At 38.1% G+C, this 25,562-nt stretch overlaps 2 protein-coding genes across 2 annotated transcripts in view; both read right to left on the bottom strand.

The window, feature by feature from the left end:
- The window catches only part of LOC115751677 (protein BONZAI 3-like), a 1,030,407-nt gene that overhangs the window by 950,023 nt on the left and 54,822 nt on the right, over window positions 1-25,562 (bottom strand). The gene's annotated exons all lie outside the window — the stretch shown is intronic.
- Window positions 7,719-24,944, bottom strand: LOC115734373. Its single transcript, XM_048280724.1, has 11 exons — window positions 22,185-24,944; window positions 20,441-21,208; window positions 19,420-20,145; window positions 18,737-19,285; window positions 16,786-17,523; window positions 15,206-16,013; window positions 12,354-12,412; window positions 12,123-12,211; window positions 11,562-11,659; window positions 8,203-8,376; window positions 7,719-7,801 (listed from the first exon to the last, which is right to left on the bottom strand). The coding sequence occupies exons 1-11, from the start codon at window positions 24,603-24,605 to the stop codon at window positions 7,719-7,721; spliced, it is 6,513 nt and encodes a 2,170-aa protein (XP_048136681.1). The 5' UTR covers window positions 24,606-24,944.

Raw genomic sequence — 25,562 nt, forward strand, 5'->3', positions numbered from 1 at the left:
TACTTTATTTTCCGCAAAATCGAAGCCTTAATTTTCATGATGAGTTGACCCTGCTTAGATTCGTCTTTCAAGTTGGAAGTTGCAAAATACTAAGACAGGTGGAATGAAGAATGGAGTTCTATGGGTGCTTCTTGCACAATCTTTTATTTTTCTCCGAACTTAGCTTCACATAAAATTGCGCAATGTTTTTGGGCATGATCAAAATTTTAATTTGACTTTTGTTAAGATGTATTGTCCTTTTTTAATTATCTCTCAAATGCCCGTCAATATTGAGAGATAACTTTACAAATTCTATTTGGGTTATTATCATTAATCTTGTCCCTGATTTTGTAAATGTAAAAAGAAAATTGATTTCTTACTAAGAAAATTAAGAAACACTAGGGGTGAGCGATTTGAGAATCCGTACATGTTCCACTCGGAACTTGGAACCTGTCTGTTAGAACAAGTTCAACATTTTTTGGAATCTAGAACCCATTCGTTATACCTTGGCGCTTAGAACCGATCTTGCTATTAGTTTCGGGGTATTCGGGAACTTGCCAATTTCTTTCTTTTTTTAATATTAGTTAAGCAAAATGAGAGTAAACGCAACAACCGCTAAGGGGTCCGTAAAAGCAAATTGTGAAATCATAATTGTCGCCGAAAATTGAAGCTCAAACTAATAGTTTCATATTACACATTTATCATCTGACATCATGGCATACCATAGGGTTCTACAAAGATATATACCAAGAAAAAATGGCTAAAGTACACTTCAAATGCCAAAACTTGTGTACGGTACTTACTTTAATATCAAAATTTTCAAAACTATCACTTAAGAGCTAAATTTTTTGAAAAACGCTCACTTTAGTGCCAATTCCGATTTGAGCTGATGTAGCTCACCGAAAATCGGATGTGGCATATTTTATTATTAATATTTAAGCTGACGTAACTCGCTAGAGTTGGCACTTAAGTGATTGTTTTAAAATTTTGACACTGAAGTGATTGTTTTTCAAAAAATTTGACACTAAAATGATCGTTTTGAAAGTTTTGATATTAAAGTGAACGTCGTACGCAAGTTTTGGCACTTGTAATGTACTTAAACCCAAGAAAAATACAAAAACTTGTTAAATGTTACATGTTACAAGACACGGGTTTCGGGTTCTACCTACTTGGAACCTGGAACCTACCGATTGAAAGATGTTCCCTAATTTTTGAAACCTGAAACCTACCATGCATACCGTGGAACCTAAAATCGCATAGGTTACTCGCGAGTCCGGTCCCATGTTCCATGTTCTTCCCGGGAGCCATGCTCACTCTAAGAGACATGTACGCTAAATGCCTATCCCGATAACACATCATCATGAAAATAAATCTTAAGGATACTTTGCTCAATTTGAAAATTTGTATTTAAAATTATTTCCTCGATTTGTGGAATTTTTTTTTCTCGATTCGAGTGACTTTCTCAATTTGAAGAATTATTCTTTCATTGATTTGAGGAATCATTTTTGTCCGCATCTTATAACTATGTATCTATTTAAACTCCTGGTGTACGTCACAAGGAAAACAAAAAAAAATCGAAGTTCTTTTACTATGATGTTGTGAGGTTGTTGGAGTCTTAATTAGGAATGATCAATTTCTGGTCCGATCCCACCCAGGAACTGGACTAGTATCGGTTCTCACTTTTTGAAATGGAGATCAGATTGGAGGTGCTTGGAACTAGATTCAATTCTTGATGGTCAATGGAACTAGTTGCATGTTCCTGAAACAGATTCACACATATAAAATAAATCGTATTGCTTTAAAATTGGGTAAAAAATTATGAGAGCATTGACCGCGTTTAACAAAACTACACTTGATCTCAGCTATAGGACCGAGAAAGGTATGCTTTGGGCATGTGTAACTTAGCTTTTATTGACAATCCCTCTTACATGCATTCTTGTTCGACATGGGACTCTCGGAGGGGCACAGGATGCTTGAGTGCGGATGGCTTGGCCTGGGAACTCTTGGATGTGAGGGGAAGAAAGAGAGATAGAGAGAGCGAGCGTGGGTTGAGGTCACACATCGGCTGCTAAAGGGACAGAGGGAGTGATTTGCCTATTTAACAAGCCACAGATGGAATGGAAGTAAGGCTGTGTATGGTAACATTTTTATTTTTGGGAACATATTTGGAACATAAATATTTTTGTTGTGTTTCTGTTCCCGGGTACGATTTGTTTGAATAGAAACGCGTTTGGTAAGTAAAAAAAAAAATACTTTTTTAACCAAAAGAAAGGATCTGCAATCAGCGGCCGGCGGCGATAGCGGGCGGGCGGCGACCGGCGACCACGGCGGCGCCGGCCGCTTCAGCTCCTTGACAACGATGGTGCATGGTGGTGGCTTGCACGAGTTCGCCCTCGAGTTGTTTCTAAAAAGTGTTCCAAAACCCAGAAACAAGTTTTTTTTGTTTCTTTTTTTGGCTTCAAAAGTGTTCCCCGGAACACTTTTGAAACATTTTTCAACCATACGCGTTTATGTTCCAAAAGTGTTCCGGGAACACTTTAACACTTTCGTAACAGAAACACTTTCCAGGGATTGTTACTATATAGGCCCTAAGCATCCTATTCTCGGTCTTTCAGCTAAGATCATGTGTAGTTGTTTCTTAACAACATTGAATAAAGCCTTGAACCGAGTCATTTCTATTTCACCATAATAAGAGTTTCTTTTATATATTTTTAACATTAGAATTTATAAAAACATAAATGTCCAATCCGGGTGGGTAGTTCTATCTCTAGAATCGGGAACAAGATCAAAATTTATCGTTTTCAATTTTTTATTACTAGGAATCGGATCAAGATTCTTGAAAATCGAACCAAACCGGCTGGGTCCATTTGCTGCGTTTGCTCACCCCTAGTCTCAATGAGCTGGGCCATTTTTAGTTAGATAATATATTAAAAAATACATCCATTAAATTAGGATAACATGAACATCATCCACATTTACCTTTGTTTGTATGTGCTGTCTGTAATTTTTAATCCACCAATCAAAGGCGTGGTCAGAGAAAGCTGTTTCCCTCGACAGGTTGGAGGAAAATATAGCTCCTTAGATAAAATTTGGAAAATTTTACCTCTATTCTTTTTTTATCAACTCCAGGAAGTTTGAAATGTTAATTTGTTTCTTTTTTGTTTTTTTTTTTGGATCCTGTCGCTTGGGAATAGGAGGAAGCAGGTTTAAAGCAACGATATTTGAGTTCCCATTGGTATTCTCTATATGTGCAAGAACAAAGCAAACAGGATTTTCATAAATTAAGAGCGAAGTCACCATAAAAATTGGATAGGTTAAAGATTTCCACATACCCTTCTTTCAAGAAAAACCGATGTTTTTTAGTTTGCCATTCCAGTATCTAATTATAGGCAATGTTTTTGAAAACCATACCTTGACTTGGAATGAGGTCCAGTATGCGATTCCCCGGTTTAACCGATCCGACCGCTTTTAATGACCATTAAAGTATGGGGAATTTAGTAAGAAAAATAAGCAATGTGTGTAATGATAATTTTGAAAATGTTATGGGTGAATTCACATGTCGGTGTTCTGCAATGAGTAAAAATCAATCCATTTTTCTATCAATTGTAATAGGCTGAATTATCTAAATGAAAGTGGGTGGATACTTGCTAATTTTTCAAGTTCACCTATTATTGTCACAAATTATACTGCCAACAAGAAGATGATTAAACACAGACACTGTTAGAATATGTCTCGAATTTGAGTTCACGAGCGAAGCCCTGATCCGAGATGAATTATAAATTGTCCAGGTTGAAATATATGCGATCGATATTCATATTCTTTGTTCGGGGTTAGAGTCGAAAAGTTAGATTTTGTGGACTTTGAGTTGGAGCAGAAGTCGGTCAACAAGTTTCAAAAAGAAGAAAGTCCAAATCTAGACTTGGATTCACCGAAGATTGGCTATACATGAGATAAGGATTTCCTGATGCCCCTGAAGTTCCGTGCAAGAAAAGGAAAGTTATATATATATGGTCAAAATAGGAAATCCAAGAAGACCATGGCCAACTGATATATATGCTTATTGCGAGTTGGATTTCAGCGCAGAGGTCTTGAAGCGCCGTTTCATCAAGTGCATGGCAAGGGTTTATCTTTGTTGGTTTTATTCGCAGAATTACATCAAGAATTTAAGTGTCAAGGCCGATTAAATCTTGAGGTTAGATTTATATAATTTCTTTGTGAGATTAAGATACTGTTTCGCGAGGAATTAGATAATGAACACTGTATGCATTCTTGGATGTAATTAGGGCTAGTAAATATTGAGAGTGTTTGAGTTACTCGAATTTGGTTTGTAATTTTCGGGGTATCGCTTGTTCTATAGTGGAATTCATTGTTGCTCTCCCCGTGAACGTAGGTCCGACCGAACCACGTACATCCGATGTCCGATTTATTTTCTTGTTATGTATATTTATCATTCGATCGCTTGGTTCCGCGCAACAGATATTATTCTAGATACATATAAAAGCATCGAGAGACAAATATTGGTGCCACGGAAATGAGTTCATGTTCCAGTTATTTCACCCTTTTTTTTTTTTTTTTTTTTTCTTCCTGTTTATCCTCTCTTATGTTTTGCACGGTTTAATCAATAGAACGAAATCACAAAACCGAGAGGATGAACGTGAAACAACATCTGATGATACGTGTAACATACACCAGGTTTGGCAAGGATGCGAGAGGATTTGAGAATGTAAGTGAACATATAAGCACAACGCAAAAATAAGTGGACACTGAGGGGAGAAAATAGCAGGGAACTGAAGACATTTTCAACCCAACCCCAGGCGGTTTCCAACTTTTGCTGAAGACGATGACCGCATCGCCTTTCTTTCTTTCTTCATTCTTGATGGGCTCTTCGTTTCCTTCTTCAACTTTTTAATTGATCATGCTATTGTGACTTGGAAATAAGGGGTGAGTATGGTCCGGGTGGATAGATTACAGACCTAGAATCTAAAATCTATCATGTTATAACTAGTTATCGGGCCTTGAACCTACCCTTTTTATCCTTGAACCTATTTTGGAACTTACCCCATTTTTTTCGATTCGATTTCACAATCTAACCGAGAACCTATTTATTTTATTTCTTTCATATTCTCCAGCAAAAATAATATGAGCAGTAATGAAACAATTTAAAGTAAAAAAATGAATAATAAACTTACTATCCGTCAATAGCAACAATTCTTAATATGAGCAATAAAAATTACAATTCACCAAAAACAGAAAAGGTGAGGTAAGAGGGGCTAGTTATTATTATTATTTTTTTACAGTAGCTAAAAATCGATTCCAAAACAGGTCCAATTCTCCAGTGAATCTTCACTTGAACCGGTAATCAAACCGATTTCAACTAGTTCCCAAAAATTAGAACCTATTCCTAGGTCGGTTTGAACATGAACAAAATCCCGAACCTGTTTTTCAAGTGGTCTGGTCCGATTTCTTAGTAAAACCAATCCGATTGTACACCCTTATTGGAAATAGCAAGTTGCAGACAAAGAACTGTAGCCCAGTGGCCATGGCGGGTTGCAAGTGTCTCTTGAAGTTCATGATTTATATTAAAGGAATAAAAATAACATCACTTTCAAATATCCAAGAAAAAGGCAAGTACTCTTCCACAATAAACAAAAATCACCATTGTTATCTTTGAATTTTGCTAGCATAATTGTGGGCCACAAATTTTAAAAAAGTGAACCCCACAATGATTTTTAATTAATTATTATCTATGTGATTATGACCCAAAATAAATTGTTATTCTTACAGTCAATCGAAAGCTGTTATATAATCAATTCCCATTATCCTTTCCAAAAATTTTGCATGGCTAACTACGCTTAGATGATGAGCTTACATGGCCTTTTTTATTATTGAAAAAAAAAGAAATAAAACTAATGATTTTAAAAATCAAAAGAAAATGATATTTTTTTATCAAAGTGAAAAGACATAAAAAACAAAGTAATAGAATCAAGGGAAAATTTCAAAACAGGACCTCAAGTGCTCCCATTTTCTCAAATAATGACTTGAAGTGGTCATTCTTTCAAATAAGGACCTCAAGTGACCATCATCGTTTTAAATAAGGACCTCACCTCGCTGGCTTGCTAAAAATTTTGGGCCAATTAGGGCTATTTTTGTCAAAAACACATTTTTAACCTAATTTTTAGTTCAATTAAATTAAAATTAAAAAACTAGAAAAATAAAGAAAAATAAAAATAAAAGAAAGGAACAAGAAAAACACAAGCGGGAGGGGGCTACCCTCTCGCTTGTGGCCGCCACCCCAATGCCGGCGGGGTGGTGGCTCCGGCCGACATGGTTGCTGGTGCCTCGGTGAAGGGCGGCGGGCCCTCGCCTTAGTAGGGAGAGGGCCTCGGCTCTCTCCCAAATCTGGGTGAGGGTCCCCGGCCCTCGATCGGTCTAAGATGACGGTCGGCGGAGGGTCGCCCATAGTCGACCTAGACCGGCTAAGGGTCGCGACCGTCCCCTGGACACGGGCGAGGGCCCGTTGTCCTCACCCGGATCTAGGAGAGGGTCGGGGCTCTCTCCCCTATTGAGGCGAGGGCTTGTAGCCCCTTACCTCTAGTCGGTAGGGTTGCTGGCCCTCGCCGAGGTGCTAGCTACCCCGTCGCCTAGAGTCGTTGCGGCAGAAGTGGGAGGGAAGCCCCCTCCCGTACGTGTTTTCATCCTCATTTTTTTCGAGTTTTATCTTTAAAAAAATTTGAAAAAAATTGAATAAAGGAAAAAAAAAAAAAAATAAAAAAGGTATTAAATGACTAAAATGCCCCTATTAACTGGTCACTCGGGCTCTTTTCTTAGACTGGTAAGATTATTTCATGTTTTTATTTGAAATAATATCTACTTTAGGTTTTTATTTGAGATAATGAGGATACTTTAGGCTTTTATTTGAAATAATATCAATTTTTGAGTCTTATTTAAAAAAAATAAAGGCACATTGAGCTCTTTTTCGAAATTTTTCCCAGAATCAGGAAGCAAAAGCAAATGTCACATTTTCCTTCTCTTAGCATCTTTGCAGGATGCCAATGTGGTCGCTTTATTGAGGCATGTAAAAGTCCGTGATGCCCTCAACCTTTTCTGTAAGACTTTGACTCCTACAACAGGTTGAATGAAGACAAGAATTGAAGAATCTATCAGTTTCATTGCAATTCTCACAGGACCTCAGGCTCATGAATATGGACAGCTCTGGCAGCGATGGTTGGCAAAGCTTGGTGATGCTGATCCTAGAAAAATGACTCGAGGATTTGACATGATCGCAATTAGTGTGCTTTTACTTTTGTCTGCCACTACTTTTGGTTTTGCCCACGATGATTTACATTATTGTCATTTTCCTATCGATCAGAAAGTGCTCGTGCATATGGACAACCGACAGTGATGGTTGGCAAATCTTTGTGACGTTGATCCCAGAAAAATGATTGAAGAGTATGCGACATTACTGTAATTTGAAAATAAATAGTATAAAAAATTATAAATTTATTATATGTTATCTTATTAAATTTTAAACCTTTTAATTATATCATTTTAATATTAAATTTTTTGACGATTTGTAATTTAGCTCGATTAATTTTATTTGAAAATCACTAACGTGATAGTCTAATCAGCGTCCATCTTCGATGCTGAAGGGAACAATTTTTACACGCGTAGCTAAGCGGGGATGATGCTAACGTTAACAATTTTTACAATTTTTCTCCCTTTCTTTAGCCTTTTTCCTTCTACTGTTCTTCTTCCTCGCTCTCCTCTGCCATCAGCTCCTCTTGCAGTGGCGAGTACCCAGATCTCGGAAGAGCACAAAGACCTGCACTTCAAAGCCTTGATCCTCATTAACCTCCTCATCTCCTTCGATCAGATTTGGTAATTAATGACTCGCTCCCTGTGTTAATGGCATGATGGAGTCACTAACTCAAATTAGTGTTCTCAACGTGGAAGTTTCGTAGCACGCCCCGGACGACTAATTTGAGTTTGAGTTCGGCAGCGTCGCTGTTTCGATGTTCACAAAATTTAGACATAAAAAAATCTGAAATATTCCAGACTTTGAGTTTCACTGATTGAGGAATAGTTTCAACTTGAAGACCGCCATTAGAGCATAATAGAATGCAAGTCGTTTTCATGGCCATTTTCGCTTTCACTTGGGAAAAAAGAAAGGAAAAAAAAAATAAAGCACATAAATAAAGACAAGGGTATCCCATTGAAGTTCACCAGAGAGCCGGCGGAGATTCACGAAAGAGACGGCGGAAAAGAGGGTCCTGGCGAAAGTGAGAAGATCAGGAGCTTTACGAGGATGAAGGCGTTGAAGTGCAGGCAACTTTGTGAACTTCTCAGATCTGAACGAGGTTGCCGGCCACAGGAGGAGCTGGTGGTGGCGGAGAGGAGCTGCTAAAAGGTTGAAGATGTAAAAGAAGGAGAAAAAAAACGAAAAAAAGAAGAGAAATTCACAAATTTAGAAAAAAAAGAAAATTGTCAAAAAAAAGTGCCGTCTTTCTAGTTTCTACACTTGAACATCAAAGGAAAGGAAAGAAAAGAGAGAAGCATCTATCTTTATATTTTTCTACTCCAAATAAAACAAAAAATTAAGTCGATCCACAACCATTGTAGAAATATATAGTGTATCAATTATTAAATCTTGGATGGAAATTTCTTTTACCCATCCCAAGGATGCCTTCGACATTCGAGGATTGCGGACCGATGATAAAATTACGTTCAATAAGCGGAATGCATTAGCTATTCACTCTTAAGTTGAATAATATGGGTTGGAGAAGGACAATCACTTATTCTTAAAATTAGCATTCTTAAAACTGAAAAGTTGGGCGAAAAAGGAGATAAAGGAACAAATAGATGCATTTGATAGAAGTACATCCTCCGAAAAAAAAAAGAGTTTATTTATTTCCACTTCCCAAAACCAAACAAAGGAGAATTAATTCAAAATTCCAAAAAATTTCTTCAACAAAGTTATAACTAAGCCCAAGACTAAAAGAATTATACATATATAGAGGATTTCATACATAGCTAGAACGACCCTTACAAATTGCTAATACTAATTTATTAAGAATTAATTGGATTGAAGCTATAACATCATTATTTGCTAGAATCAAAATATCTGCAAAATCTGGATCACAATTTTTTATCATAAAAAAGGGGGAGATTGTTAAGAAATTTTTTTTATGACATCGTGAATATGGAAAAATAATTAAAGGCTGCTAATGCATTTATTGGTTGAGTAGAACCAGGTGAAAAATACACAAGTTGTTATGCATATGTTATCTTAATAGAGTACTTGAAGGTTATGAGATCTCTACGAATGGTAAACAAGGTATTGGGCTTAGATGTATCTATAAGCTGGAGATACCCGAGTAGAATATGAACAAGCATATAATGGAAAATTCGGTAAAACTTGGAGGGATCTTGGATATGTGAACAATGAGGTACAATCACGATTGCCAATATGCTTGAGGGACCAAAGGATGGAAACTCAAGTGAAGTTCTAGTTATTATATATGTAGTTTGTATGCGTTTAGAGGTTGACTCTAACGTTGACGCAGGACGAGATCAGACTCTAAGAAGCTCGGATGCTGAGGAGCTAAAACTCTGAGGAGAGTCTTAGAAGCAACGTTCAAATTCAAACGCATATATTTTCACAATGGCTAGTGATCTGCCTTGGATTTCTTTCTTGTGATAGATAAGATGTCTTCCATAAATAAAGAACTTTATCTATATAAATCTAGATTCAAATTATATAGGTGACTGAAGTCATGGAGATTTTGATTTCATCACTCAACGGTTTCTTAATCTTCTTTATACATTCTTGTCCAACGAGTATACTGGAGAGTGATCATCTGAAAATTCTCAACGGTTAGTTTGGAAGTAAAAGAATATAAAAGGAGATCTAGATCCCAAATAGCATAGAGAGATCAAGAGTAAAAAGTTTTAAAGTTTAAAGAGAGCTTCAATCCTATACACTTGTCTTCCATGAATGTTCAATAATAAATCCTTGAGAGGTGGTATTCAGCCTGTGTTTAGGTGTGTGATATAGAGTTATATTTGCTTGAGCACGGGAAGAAATGCTTGGGTTTAAGCAATACTTATTAATGTAACCTCAGATTGATTGATTAGTGAAATCCAGTCAAGTAGGCTAATGGCGCGAAGAGTAGACGTAGCCCTTGTCAAAACCGATCTACTATAAATATCGTGTGTAAATTTCTATATCTCTTAACTTTTACTTGCTGCATTTGAGAGTTTATTGTACATATGTGAATATAAGTATATTGCTATTTATGTTTAGTATCTAACTTGGCTTGAATTTTTTTATTTTAATTCTATATTATTTTAAATAAAATTTTGAAACCATCTATTTCTTCTCTCTAAATGTTTTAATTCTATACCACTAGCCCAAAGTATACACGAAAATCTTGTTGACCAAAAGATCACCACAACAATTCCCTTCCCTATTAATTTGCAAGAATACCCCCCAGAACACCCACTGTAGGCTTTGAGGATATTTTCTTAGCCCTCTCTGTAATTGGACCGCGTGGCCACGCAGATCGAAGTGGAAAGGAAAGGAAAGCACCATTTAGGAACACGACGAGGGATACAACACATCAATCATGTTAATTGACAGCGACCCGTTTTCGTCAACCCCTTCTCATCATCTACGCTTAGACTAGGATTGGACATGTTTCGACTAATGAGCAATAATTCACATGAGCTCGCCATAAGATTTTTTCCTTTCTTTTTCTGCTCTTATAGGTGTGTGGAATGAGATGAACGTTTATTTTTCTAAGCTTCGATTCCTACAAGAGAAAATATTATCTAAAGAGCCTAAGTAATAATTCCTTCATCGTCATGCATGTCTTTTCTTAATTGTGTGAACATCTCTATATATATTCACACATCACAAATATTCCATGTTTGAAAATATCTGAGCTAATGAATGGCCCATAATTAGGGATTTCCGCTGTTGTTATAATTGATAACGAGCCAATTCTATTTGAGTGTATAGACTCATGTGAAGCTTCTGTTAGTTAATTTGAGCCTCTTCACGTGAAATGAATTTTACAAAAATTATTTCAGTCTTATTTTTTTTTTAAAAAAATACAGCTTCAGTGAGCATTGAGCAATACAAATCGATCTATGGCCCCCAGAAGATTTCTTTTGTCTTTTTGCATTTGTAAATATATTTTGAAGCATTCCTTATTAGGTTCACAAATGAGGTAAAAAAAAATGCCAATGGACATTTGGAATAAGAAGTATTGAATGATTATTAGGAGGTTAGATAATCCACCACAATTTTAAAAATGGTGCATGTTTATTAGGAGGACAGATAATCCACCAATGGGGTCATGCCCACTGGCCACAATTGGATGGCATCATGACATCGTAAACAATTGGGGATTATAAGCCTCCACTCCTCATAATTATGTTTTTAATTTCAACATGTGTATCGTAGTTGCCGTGTCAAGAAAAATGCGCTTGTACATTTCTAACGGAAGTTAAAGACTTTAGACAGCACGCAGACAAAACCAAAAGTTAAGTCGACCTATAACCAAAGTAAAAATATGTACCATGTAAGTTCTTTTCATTCCATAACCAAACGCTGAACAGTAACCTATCCAATGTAACTCTGATCCTCCCAAGCTCCTGAAGCATCCCATGTTTTCTCCTAAGTACACCCAATCATCAAAGTTCGTAAACCTTTAAGCAAGCTCAAATTTTGTGGGGGAAGAAATAGAGGAAACGTAAGCACGCAGGAATCTGCTGAAATTTATTGTACTTTTTGAAAGTTTTATAATTCAATCGCACTTTTGTGATAAGATTTAGGATTTTTCGTGCACTTATCCCTTCAATTGGTCAATTCATAATTGCAAATGTATTACATCTAATTCAAAATCTTAATCATCAAGCTAAAATTATTGCAACATTCAACTTAGATTGCACACAGGAATAATCTAAATGTAGATAGATTATTCCCGTTAAAATATCGTCACCATTTCCATAGAGTTATATAGCTATTGCAATATTGTTTGAAGAAACCTTCCATGTCAATTGGTGTTTTATCACGAGCAATAAGTTCTTTTCAATTTATAGCCAGATGTTGATCAGTTAAAGTGATAAGTTAAATAAACCTTTTCAATCCAATATGACTTCTGATCCTCTCAAGTTCCTTAAGCATCCAATCTCTTCTCCTCAAGTACACAACTACCATTGGATCACTCTGCAAGAATCCATTGATCAAAGTTCATCAAAACCTTTAAGCAAGCTCAAATTTGGGGGAGAAGAAAACAAAGGAAACACAAACACGCATAAATTTCTCGGGATCAATTGCACTTTATGAAACTTTTAGAACTCAATCGCACTTTCCCAATAAGATTTAAGAGTTCTACAGAACTTCTCCCATCAATTGTTAGATTTGTAACTGCAAACATATTACATTTAAGTCAAAATCGTTATCATCATTGCAATATTCCACATACATTGCACATAGGAATAATCTAATTGCAGAGAGATTATTTCCTTTAAAACATTATCTCCCTTCCCTTATAGTCATATAGATATAGATCGTGACACTCAATGGATCAACTAGGAAATGTGACTTGGCCTCAGGGGATCGTGTCGTCAACTCGGTGTGCTTGCAGTTGCCGATGACAATACCGGAATCATAAATATCAATCAAAACTTGGATAGAAATCGCTGCTCTTTGCATGTAAAATGATGTATTGTTACTAAGTGATTTTTAAATACTTCACGTGCTTAATTAAATCCCCTTGCTAGATTATACAAAAATCTCGTGTACTTTAGCGAAAAAAATCAACTAACGCTCGACGTTCAATCCCCTTGCTAGATTAGATGAGTGCTATATGATCACGTTAATTGACAGCGACACAAACTTGCATGGGAACAATTGCTAAATAGCACGCGGACAGGGGCGACAATTTAAACTTGTAGATTTTAGAAATAGGAAAGCCCGCTTACCAACGTGACTAATGACAAATCAAACGATACTAATCCATCCATATCAATGTGTCTTCCAATCAGGCAAAATCTCGAACTATTTCTAATCCATATTTTCTTAGTCATTCTATCAAGCACATTATATGCAGCCAGTGGATGAACCGAAAAAGAGCACAATGACTTCAGATTGGAGATTGCATCCAAACAAAATTGAGTTTAGACATCTGCAATCACTACCACACACTCGAATAGAGTCGATCCGATCTTAGAGCATATCATTTCGGTTCTTTTTTCTTCATCAAAACAGTATAGAACCGGGAAACAGAAGAGAAAAGGAAGGGGTGGTGGGGCTGGGGTTGTTGATTCTTCTTGAGTTGGGCCAAAGGGCTTCGGCTTCATAATTGTGGGCTCTGAGCTTGACTCAATTGGAGGCTTTCAATATTGGGGATTGGGGATTTTAGGTCCAATCGGGTTTGGGCTAAGTAAATGTAGATGGGTTGGGCTTATTTAAATAAGCTGATCGGAACGAATTTGGACCAAACCTGGGCTGCCCGAGCTTGAGCCTCATGGGTCAGGGCCGAATTGAATTGGCCTCTCACTCTCCCTCCTCGCCCCCAACCCCCCGCCACCCCGCCCCCTCCTCTTTTATTTATCGCTCTTTGTTAGGTATTTTTTATTTGTTTATTTTTCATTCGGTAAAAAAAAAAAAGATCACTTAATTTGTCGACTAAAATTGGAATATGTTTTAGCCATATTGTAATAGATCACAACCCTGTTAATTACTCTATGGTCGAAAATGTTTTAGCCACATTGTAATAGATCACAAGCCTATTTTATTGGATAGAGTGAACTCCTGTGAAATTTATTTCACTCAAATCATTTGAGTGCTTAATGCGATCATTTCCCTTAAATCTCAAAACAAAAAAGGATTGAAAGTCGGCAATACAAACCAAGCTAGCTGCTAAAGTTTTTGCTTTTTTGTTAGAATTTGTTTTTTTTTTTTTTTTTGGATGAATTGAGAAGTAGTAATTACATTTTGAAGCATTCCATTTTGAGTGCGTATATGAGGTGAAAACAAATGCCACATCTAGTATTTGAGATGTAATTAAATCTTTGATTACGCTCGAAAAAGGAGATCATGTATTAATTGACAATGGTTGGTCCCAGTTTAATAGACTCAAACGTGAGAGGGAGGATATCTAGTGCCATTGTAAAGCGAAAAATAAAGAGAATCTAATACTTAAAAAATTTGGAGTGCAAAGCATTGGAACAATCGATAAATCCTTCTTGAGTAAAGAAGTTGCCATTATGTTTGCCAAAACATGTCTGCCATGCAGGCCGATGACAAACTTGGGGTACTGAGCTCCTCCTGCATCTCCTAAAGGAGATCAATGTGACATGCGCTTCCCGGAAGTTATACGGGTTAAAACCTTCTAAAGCTAGAGCACAATCACTTTAGCTACAGTCGAGTGGATGAGGCAATTTATTCCTGCGTTCCGAACCGCCAAGAAAATGGTAGTCCATGGCTGTGTGCGCCGGTAGCATTACACCATCCAATGAAATGTCCAAACGACAATCAAGCGAATTCCCCACCGGATAAGTTGCCATTTAGTTCAAAACGAAAGGGAAGAAAATATACGAAGAAATGGACTAAGCGATCCTCGAGACTTTCGCCGCTGCGCAAGATGATGATTAAGAAGAGCTGGAGATCTTGAAAGCGACTTCTTCTGTATGGGATGAGCCAAATTCCCATCTTGTTGGTTTCCATCAACTGCAAAACATCATCAAAATTCAGTATTTTGAGAGAATCGAGGGTTACACACGAAGGAGGACTTGGTTCCTGAAACAGAGTAGCGCATAGTTGCAGTTGACCAGCTTTTTTGGAGACAGAACACTGATTAGAGAGTTGCGACAAATTCTTGAGCCATGTAAATGTGCGCTACATTAAATATGTCGACCACATTGGAAGCTTACCGAAGCTTTAAACTGTAGGGAAATGGATCTGGCATCTGGTGGACTAAACAGGTTAGGAATGTAGAAACTAGAAAAAAACAAAAAAGTTCAAGTACTTGGAACTTGCAGAGGACGATTTTTGGATTGTGGAGACTTGGGATTTGATTAGATTAAGGAGAACTCTTTAGCCCTGGAATAATGTCTACAATAACATCTGTCATTACAGAAAGCATTTACCAAACTTAAGGAATTCTGTGTGGATTGTTTCTCGCCGATAAGGTTTTGATGGTGGCATTGAGGTCACCCTCCCAATGCCCTTCACTATCTTGGTAGGAGAAGAATACTTTGTCTAGTACTGGTGTCCTCAAGGCACCCTTGCAGAATATATTCATCTTGGGGCATCTTGTCACAAGAATACTCATCAATGATGGAAACATGAAGGTGGAATTTGTGGCAGAGAAGCTCTCAAGGCTTGGTAAATCATCAAGTTTCAACCATTGCAGCTTGGGGAAAGAGATCTCCTTTACTCCCTTTCCATCATCTGTTACCACATCTTCCATTGCAGGACAATTTCCTAGGGCTAGGCTCTTAAGGTGCACCAGACTTGTCATTGCGGAGCAAGTCCCCATATGAACTAGGCCATTGCAATTCTCTACTTGCAATCCTGTCAAGCTCTGCAACGAAGTTGGAGATGGAAATACGATGGATATACTTGGGCAGTATCCAATATGCAGATATTCAATCTGTTGGAGGATTTCAGCTAGCAATGAGCCATCTTTCCAGACTTGCTTCAGGTTCCATAGGGTTCTCAGCTCAAGTCGCTTCAGATTTCCAATTGCCTTGAGAGGCTTTTCAATGTCAGATAGTCCTCCACTGGGAGTGGCTCCCCTATGCCCAAACGCATCTTCTGGAAATATCTCCTCAAAGGAACTACAGTGCACAATAAGCGTTTCTAGATTGGGGAATCTCTGGAGAAGGAAGTTGGTGGGAAAAGCAACATTTGCATCATGGTGGCAGATCAAAGCCAGCTCCTTAAGATTGCCAAAGATGTAATGCTGCATCATCTCGACATCCTCCCTCGCTAACGGCAACTGCTCCAATTGTGGAATAACCTGTGGGGACAGGGAATCTATTTTAATTAGACCGCCAAAGTCCATGTCAATCCCCACAGCCACGGCCCAATGACTAAACAAGAACTGCCAGGCTTTTACCATGTTTAATATGTTGCGCTCTATTAAGTAAGCTGCAATTTTCATTTCTATGCAGTAGATCATACGTAGTGCATGGGTTCACCTTTCTAGAACTATAAGTAGAATGCATTCATGAACTGATGATTGGCAAAAGGAACAAAAGAATAAGTTTGGAGCTGATGGGATCTAGCTAGGCGAAAAAGCGAAAAAGCAAGATAGAGAATATGTTCCAGGAATTTGAGGAAACAATTAGGACAAATTATTCAATCTAACTATAAAAAATTAAGAGTCAGATAATCTAGGAAGCAAGCCAATCGTACATAGCCAAAAATAAACAGGTGTTCTAGCATTCCAATCAAATCAAGCTGGTAAATTCGACTGAATATTAGTTAATTACAATGGTGTTCGTAAGTTACTGGAATAGACGTTGGCAGATTATTAAAGTAGTTGGTGATCTTAAAAGTACAAAGACATTTGTACTTTTCAAAACCTAGAAAATAAGAACCTGGCCAAAGGGTAATATCAGTGGCTATCTTAATTTGAAGAATGTTAATTTCTCAATTCTAAGAACACTTAGCTCCTGTTAGGTAAAATATTCGATCAATTCAATTTCCAAATTAGATTTACTAGCACCGAGAGATATGCCCCTAAACCAACGAAGACAAGGGTCAAGAGCTAGAATCAAGGATTTTACCTTTTCTACGCAAAAGAGCGGAGCTCGGGTCTGATTGATAGTCGTACCTTGCCAGCTTTGGATTTCACTGGCGAATGCGAATGACCTCATTTGGCCACAGTGTTTCAGCTGCAAATTCTTCAAGAGCGGCCAAGTTGAAGTATGACTATTCCTGTGGAAGCTCCTCAGTTTTGGCAAGTCAAATAACCACAGGTAGGTCAATCGAGGAAAGAAGAGATCTTCCGCACTAGTCCCTGCTCCTCCGTCTTCCTCTGCTATAATTTCCTCCACCCCACAATCCGTCACTTCAAGATTTTCAAGCTGTGTCATATTTTTCGCCACCGAACTTGGGAATAAACTTTTGAGACTCTCACACCCTACAGCCTTCAAAGTTCGTAATTGCCCAAAGGTAAGAGCTGGTCGAGGAAGTCCACTCCACATTTGCTTCATATTTGGAAGTCGTATCAAAACTATTTCTCTCATTTGAAAAGTGCTTGTGGAATGAGCTTGGCTAAAACTGAGTTCTTGGACTTGAAATGCCACTTCCAAGGAACCACAATAGGTCACGACTAACTTCTCTAGGTTTTGAAATCTTGCGAGGATAGACTCGGATGAAAATATGGATGAAAGTTTCTCACAGTACTCCACTATTAGCATCTTGAGTTTGCTAAAGGCATTTAATGCAAGCTCATCAACCCATATCTTCTCCACGTTATTCATGTGCGAGATCTTCATCAACTCCATATTAGGAAACTCAACCTGTTATTTTCCATTTTAATTCATTAGAGCCGACTCGAAAGCCTTAATTTCAAGAACAAGAAAAATCACAGTAGACAGAATTGAAAGAAAAGAAAACTAAATGCATGCTATTATCTTTTACCATATGCCACACCTTAAATTCAACTCTCCCCCCCCTTTCCCCCAAAAAAAAAACAAATTTCAATTCTCCTAAATGGATTTTGTCATAATATTTTTACGTGGATAGCTTAAATTTCTATAATATACATTTAACATTGTGTTTAATAGAACCTTGATAATCTTGAAGAGATGAAACTTAATTTTTAAGGATCAGACAGAAGATCTCGACAATTTTGGTGAGAATTTAATAGATCCAATAAAATTCAACTAACTAATTTGGATGAACGTAACACCTTGGAAGACCACTAGCAGGGAATCACTTGCTCTGGTGGCCTTGCAAGTGTTGACGGCCCTTAACTTGACCCCAGCAAGTGTCTCTCGCCCTCGCTGTGAACTGGCGAGGGTTGTCGGCCCTCATTGGAGAGCAGCATGCAGCTCCTCCCCCTTTTGACTTGCAATCCCTCGCATAACATTTTTTTCGTAGTTTCCATATTCTTTTGTTAGAGTTGTTTTTTTTTTTCTGTCTATTTTTAATTTTTAATTTTTCTATCGTGGCAATGGTTAAAGAACCTCCACCACTGCGTTAACCGCCACATAAGACTAAATAAAAATGCAGCTATTCATCTACAAGAAATGGATGGATTTAACAAGTCTTGCACGCCACGCCACTTAAATGCATGCAAAATGAATTTTGAGGACTTAAGTCCGAACTGACAATTTTTCATGATGTTGTTGTCCCTTGATCTTATATTAAATAAGATTTCAAATTTGAATTGACCTCTTTAACATTGTCTAGACTCTAAATTAGTTAAAAGATGTTAATTAGAGCTTAACGTTTCACCAATGTTTACATTTCAGTTGCAGTACAAATGAAAATTTACATTGATATAACAAAAATTTACCAAGTTTCTAAAACTCATGACAAAGTTTTGAAATAAGTGTCGACATTTTCATATTTAAAGAAATAACTTTGAGAGGTAATGCAATAAAGGTCAAACACTTAAAAGAGAAGACTAAAGGTTAGCAGAAGTCACCCCATAGACCCTTACATAGTCTAGCTCAAACCATCAAGGACAAGAAAGTAAATATGCCATTAAAAATAATAAGTGCAAACCTGGTCGACCAACAAAAGCGGTTGTTTTGTTGGAACGCTGCCCTCTAGTTGATTGCAACTGGCATCTCCTAGGATCACCTCCACAGCTTTACAATCTTCAACGGTGAACCATTTCAATGAGGGCCATTCTGATATACTCTTCCCATTGCAGAAACTTTTGAGTTTTGGCATGTTGTGAAGATAAAGAGTGACAAGTTGAGGAATTGCAATTATGTCAGCTACTTCTTCAAGTCTCTCCTCTTCTCTGGCAACAATGTACTCTATCTCTCCACAACCACCTAGAACAAGATACTGGAGTTGTACCAGACTTTTTGCCATAGACATTGTAAAAAGGTTTCTTACACATGGGCACTCCTCAACTGTCAAGTACTCCACACTACGGAGCAGCCTCTTCCCCATGAATGAAGGAATGACATTCAATAGGTTGGGAAACTGCTTCACCTCAAGGACCTTTAGGTGGCAAATGGACTCATCAGGCATCTCATTCTCCCAAAGTCCTCTTGATTGAATTCCCGTTAAACGTAGCTCTTCTAATTTGGGAAATACAACCTGCATAAGCATCACATGGCTAAAGTCACAATGAATGGCATTCAAGCAAAGTTGCTTTTGTATCCGAAGAATCACAAAGAATAAATCAAATCAGACGAGCACCGATTTAGGGGAGATGAAGGAAAGAGGAAAACCTTCTCGTCAAATAAAGAATGTGGACTTTCATCGAAACCGGCGTTTGTCGCTGGCTGCCTCAATATGAATGCCTTGAGTTCAGTGCACTCCAAAATCGTGAGCTTTCTAAGGGAGGGAAACTCATATGGACAACTTCCTGAGCTGAAACTAACCAGTCTCTTAAGGTAAGAAAGCTTCAATGTATGTAAATGAGAGAACTTCACTGCCTTCAACTTTCGCTTTCCACTTTCTTGCTTGGGGACTACGTCCTGCATGTTATTGCAACCAAAAACATCTAGCATCTCAAGTTTATCAAGAGTCCTAGATGTGTCATTGGTGAATAGACATCTCAAACTGTGGCAATTGCGCAAGCTAACATTAGTCAGACTAGGAAGACTTAATGTTGCTTTGGTGCTGCTTGTCACGAACGCATTCAGCCTCGGCAGGTCCCACAACTTCATTTCTTTAAAGTCCGAGAAGACCAAACGTCTTTGCCTTTCATTAGTATTGACATCAATATGCTTTATTAATGCTTCCAAAGAGGCACACTTGACCACCTCAATCATTTTCAGGCTCTGGAACCTGTCTATTGAAGCTGATGGAAAAATATGAGACAAATTTTCACAATCTTGGATGGTGATGGAAGCCAGTTTGCGGAACGATTCTTCAGAAAGTTCATTGTGCCATATCTTCATCAACCCAAACATCGACACGAGGGTCAACTCCTCCAAGCTTGGAAAAAGAACCTGTATGAAAGGATCATATGTTAGTTCCTCGACAACGAACTCCTAAAATCCTGATTTGGATGAGGTTGGTTACCCATGATAATGTACTTTATAATGTACTCTCCAGAATGAAGTTGGTTACCCAAGATCATACCATTGTCATAGAAAAATAACATATGCATGGAATAGCAAGAGGCTTTAAAGGACATGCTGATAGACAGAGTATATAAGTGCTTCCTCGGGGATAGGACTACAATTAAGGAGAATAATTTCTATGATAAACATAAAATAGAGAATACCAGAGATATTTACGCACATTTTGATCGAAGAGTATAGGCAAGGACAAGCTAGAGTTGACACCACCAACCCCTTGTTGTAAATCTGTATCAGCTCTTGTCGATTGTTTCTTTTCTTCAAAGGAAGAGAATGTCATCATTTTGGGGCATCCAGATATCCTCGGTCTTGTTAAGGTTGGACAATGAATACGGTACATCCCATAAGCGAATGTCCTGAGATTTGGCAATTCTTCGAGAGTTAAAGAGGTTAACATAGGGAACTGTAAAGTGTCGATGGATGCAGCTTCCTTTGATTCTTCTTCTTCCGCATCTATAATTTCCTCCAATAGTTTACAACTCGCTATTTCTATTTCTTTTATTTGATGGAGCGTTTTGGCCGTGGAAGAAGAAAAAAGAAACCTCAAGTTCTCACAGTTCTGCACCTTCGGTGCCCTTAAGTTTCGGAAACACAAGCCTATTCTTGGATTCTTGCTCCATATGTGTCCCAACCTTGGTAAGTCACTCAAGGTTAATATGGTTAATCGCGATAGAACCTCAACATCCTCATTGGCTGTCTGTCCTTCAAGGTTGAATACTTCCCGTATTGAGTGACACCTTTCAATGGCTATAGCTTCCAAATTCTGTAGCTTTATAACCAAATTTGATGGGAAGATGCTCAAGAGGAACGCGCAATCCTCTACCTTCAGAAATTTTAGGTTGGTCACATCTGAAGGAAATTGCGAGTTCCATATATCTTCCAATTTGGGAAGATGAGACAGTGTCATGGACTCCAACCAGGGCAACGAAACCTTCAAAAGTCAAGAGAATCACGTTATGAAGGCATATGCATTGATTTTTCTTTATCTGTGAGGAGTGAATAACTCCACATAATCTCACAATGCTTGTAACTAAAAATTATGAACACGCGTTGCATGTCAAAATTTAACAAAGAAAAGGATCTCGTGTAATAGATTTGAAGAAGATGGAAGAAAACGGTGGGTAGTGTTTTTTGAATTTTACCTTTTATCTTCTTAGAATTTTATCAACTTTTCCGCTTGACTTATCATTTACCGATTATGTACTGGGATTGTACTATATATATGACAGGAGAGGGCCATAATCCCTAAGTTATTGAGGTAATTGAATTTACCCTCACATTTTGTGCTTTCTAAATTTTAAGAATTAATGGCATAGACTCGATTCATTCTTGTTATTCATTAGTTGTGGTCTTATATAATATCACAAACAATAACGTAAAAAAAAACCATCTCAGTTATTTCTAACCAAATGATCATGAATTACCAACATATTAAGTTAAAAGACAAAGAACAACATTAAACATAAAAATGAACATTACTGAAAGGGCTTGTAATCGACAAACCGATGAAAATGATACTTTAATTGATTAAGAGGTGTAATCTGAGTCTGGCATTTTTCTTCAAAGAATTCCCAAAAAAAAAAAAAAAGCCTTATCAATGAGTCAATTTTTTTTAAACACTGCAAAAATGTGTGGGACTCCAACTGATACCTTTCAAAGGCATGGAGGAAATTGGCTTTACGTTATTTTGTCTGTCTTTCTTAGATGTCATTATTGAGAGTATTGCGAATTGAGTAATGAACTAACATATGCTTAAACAAGTGCTTTCCTATTATTAACATATTCAGTTGAAGACAATATCCATGTTTGTAACTCATGCAGCAGAAGTCTAGTCGGAGAAGGTCTCTTCCAATTAGGACGGTCTTAATAAATGGGAACGTGACTATTTGAGAAAGCATGAAATTTACCTGTTGCTCATTGAAGAATGCCACTGAGTGGTCCCTGGTTTTACAGAGGCTCGTCATCTCTGGCAAGTTTTGTAACATCAGCCTACGTAACTTGCAAGACTTCGTATTGGCATCTTCATCTATTTCATTTATGTATTCATCTGCCTCAGCATTCCCGACAAGTTGTTGCATCAAGTGGCATGTGGTTATTTCAATTTCTTCTAGCTGCAACAATATTCTCATCATGGGCGAAGGAAACAAATGTTTGATTTCATGGCAATTTTTCACTTTCACAATCTTTAATTTGCTGAAGGATTCTGGGGCAAGGCAACCATGACAAATCTTCTCCAAATTGTTTAGATTCTCAAGAAACAACTTTTCCAATTTCGTAAATGCCTTGCACTGATCATACTCTGTGGAGTGGACAATATATTGAAGGGAGGGACTATTTCGTACATGAAGCTGCAGCAACTCCTGAAAACCTTCCTCGCACAAACTATGAATGCTATTGTGGCCATCCTGCAAACCATCCAAGTGGAGATCTTGCGTCATCCGCAAACATCTCTGCACCCACTCTTCATCAAGAAGCTTGCCTGAATCTGGCTTGAGCTTTAAATTTCTGTCTTCCAGGACTTCATCTGACCAATCCCAAACGTCCCCAATCTGGATAATATATTCATTCAGATTCCCAAATGGCAAGTCTCCTGAGAGATTGACAGAACGAGGAATAGAAATGGATAAGGTGCTCAAGTTTTTCATGTTCTTCAACTCAGCTAGGCTGGCGTTGCTTCGTGGTTCTTGATCCTCATCCTCCCACTGATCAAAGCTATTTTCCATACGCAGCTCTTCTAATCTAACCAAGCTTCCGAGCACACCAGGTCCGATGACTTTGAGGTTGGAGCACCCTACCAAGCTTAGAATTCTCAATTCGGTCAGTCCACCTATTTCTTTGGGCAGCTGAGTGATTGAAGAGTCACTGAAACTTAGGCATTGCAATCCTTTGAGCTTTCCAAGAAGAGTTACATCCCCTAGATGGCAGTTATCAAGACATAGTGACTTGAGGTTTTCAAGGAACTCAATCGACGAAGGGAGAGAGCTGAAAGATAAGCCAACCAATTCCAAGACTTGGAGCTTCTCCATAGATTGGAAAAATAACTCCGGAATTTTGAGAGACGGGTTGTCTTCGAGTAACAGAAGCATCTTCAAGTTCGGGCAGTCCACTTCTTCAGGAAGCTCATCAATGCCAACCCAAGGGAAGGACATTGCAGTGCATTTTTTAAGCTCGTCCTTTGTCCATTCTTTAAACCCACAGTTCTTCTTTGCAACCAAGGCATTCCATTCCTTGGAAGCAATAGAGATGGCCACGTCAACGAATATGTCGTGCATTTGTATCTCTTCCGTGACATCACTATCCAGTAACAAAGAAGAGCGCTGCAGGATATGTAGATCCTCTTTGAACCTATCTTTAATGCTTTCGATTGTCTTGGCGAATGTTTTAAATAAACCCAAACCCATGCCGTAGAAAAGGATATTCCCTGTACGGATTCTCCCAGAGGATAGAGCACAGACCAAGAACAATGATCTCATCCTATCATCTTTTAAGTCATTGTAATTTTGTTCCACTATTGATTCTACATCCGACCCTTCTATTTTGGTCAAAGCATTCCTCCATTCAGCCAAATCTCCATCCTTCAGCCTTTTTGCCACCGAGAGAATCAAAAGAGGCAAGCCTCCACATTTCTGGACCACTCCGTCTACCAAGGGTTTAACCTTAGGATCGTTAACTCTGTCCCCAATTGTTCTTTCAAAAAGTATTCGGGCTTCTCTATCCTTTAACTCATTGAGTTGGAAATGTCGGTCGGAGCCCATGTCCGAGCGCAAAACTTCTAGGTTTCTAGAGGTTAGCAATAGCTTGCAGCCTCTTACTTTATTATCATCTCCGAAAGGGATTCCAACCTCCTTCAACTCTAGCTTCTTCCACAGATTATCTAGAATTATGAGAATCTTTTTCTCGGAATCATTCTTCAACCTCGTGCACAAACGATCTGCTCTCACACGAGTAGGTTCTTCATTCGTTAGCTTGAGACCCAATGCATAAGCGATTTCTCCCTGGATTCTTTTCAGATCTGGATTGCGTGATACTTGTGCCGTGGTGACCACATCGAACAGCTTCTGCTCCTTAATTTTCCTTTCAATGTCCTCCAAAAGCTTGGACTTGCCAACCCCACCTGCACCCCACACCCCAACCACGCTGACCTTGTCGTCGGCTACAGCCTTCATTACATCCTCCATGATTTTGGCCCTGGACTCTAGGACATCTTCTTTGCTGTCAACATCTCCTGCAGTGGGAGTGGTAGCAGCGACAATTCCTATAGGAGGATTCTCGTAGTGGATCTCCGTGAAGTTACTTTTTTCGTGGAGCTTCTGAATGACTTGATTCATCTTCTTCACCTTCCCGCCAATTGGATGGCGCACCACCGGGTTGGGAAGCCACCCACAAAAGCAAGCATCTTTTGCACTTTCACCATCTCTTAATAGGTTTTCTGCTTCCTCAGTCTCCTTCTTCACATTGTGCAGCCAATCCTTAACATCAGGGTATATAGGTTTCCCATCATACGTGGCTTTATCAACGGAGCTTTGCACCCTTTCCCTTGCATTCTTCAGATCCTTGACTCCTTCCTTGAGATCTTTGACGTAGCTCTTCTAGAACAGCACGTGCTCAAATCGGCGTCCAATGGGAGCAATCAGGTACTCACCGAGTTTCGATGCAACGGAGGTAGCAAGTGCCTCACCCATAATTTCTTCTTTAAATCCAAGAAAGCAATAGGTAAGAGGTTAGAAATTACAAGATGCGGTGTACTTCTTACGTACCCTATAGTTATTTTCAGATTTGTACCATCCACCACTTATTTTGACAGCCGGTGCTTCTTAGAGCTTAGCAGGTGACTTGTCACCCATATATATAAAAGAGATTTTTTTTAAATAGTTATATTTAAATGTGAAATATTCTCAATAAAACTTTATACGCGGTTACTTTTTCTTTAATTAAAATAAATAGGGTGAAACTATCTTTACCTCCTTTTGGCCTGGTACAAATATTTTATTATCAATTGACCAAAATGACCTTCTACATTAGGAAACAATGTCAATCACCAATTCACCCTACTTTCCTCTCTCTAGTCTCCTCTTCACCTTCTATTTTTATTGTTAATAGACTAAAATATCAATTGAACATTAATTAACCATACTTTGTCTAAACTATGACAGATTAACTTTTGTAAAATGATTAAGTTTGTAATTTTGGTCCGTAAAATAATACTTTGCTTAGATTGTTTATTCTTTAATTTAGTTCTTGTATTCATCTTAATTGTAATGGGATTGCGCGAGGCCATTTCTATA

The sequence above is a fragment of the Rhodamnia argentea genome, chromosome 6 (assembly GCF_020921035.1).
Source record: "Rhodamnia argentea isolate NSW1041297 chromosome 6, ASM2092103v1, whole genome shotgun sequence".
Lineage (NCBI taxonomy): Eukaryota > Viridiplantae > Streptophyta > Magnoliopsida > Myrtales > Myrtaceae > Rhodamnia > Rhodamnia argentea.

Coding starts and splice junctions, on each gene's coding strand:
- LOC115734373 (XM_048280724.1), bottom strand. CDS start 24,605: ATGAATCAAGTCATTCAGAAGCTCCACGAAAAAAGTAACTTCACGGAG. Junction 16,014..16,785: donor CGCTCTTTTGCGTAGAAAAG/GTAAAATCCTTG, acceptor CTGTCCCCACAG/GTTATTCCACAATTGGAGCA. Junction 12,212..12,353: donor TCTTAAATCTTATTGGGAAA/GTGCGATTGAGT, acceptor GGATTCTTGCAG/AGTGATCCAATGGTAGTTGT.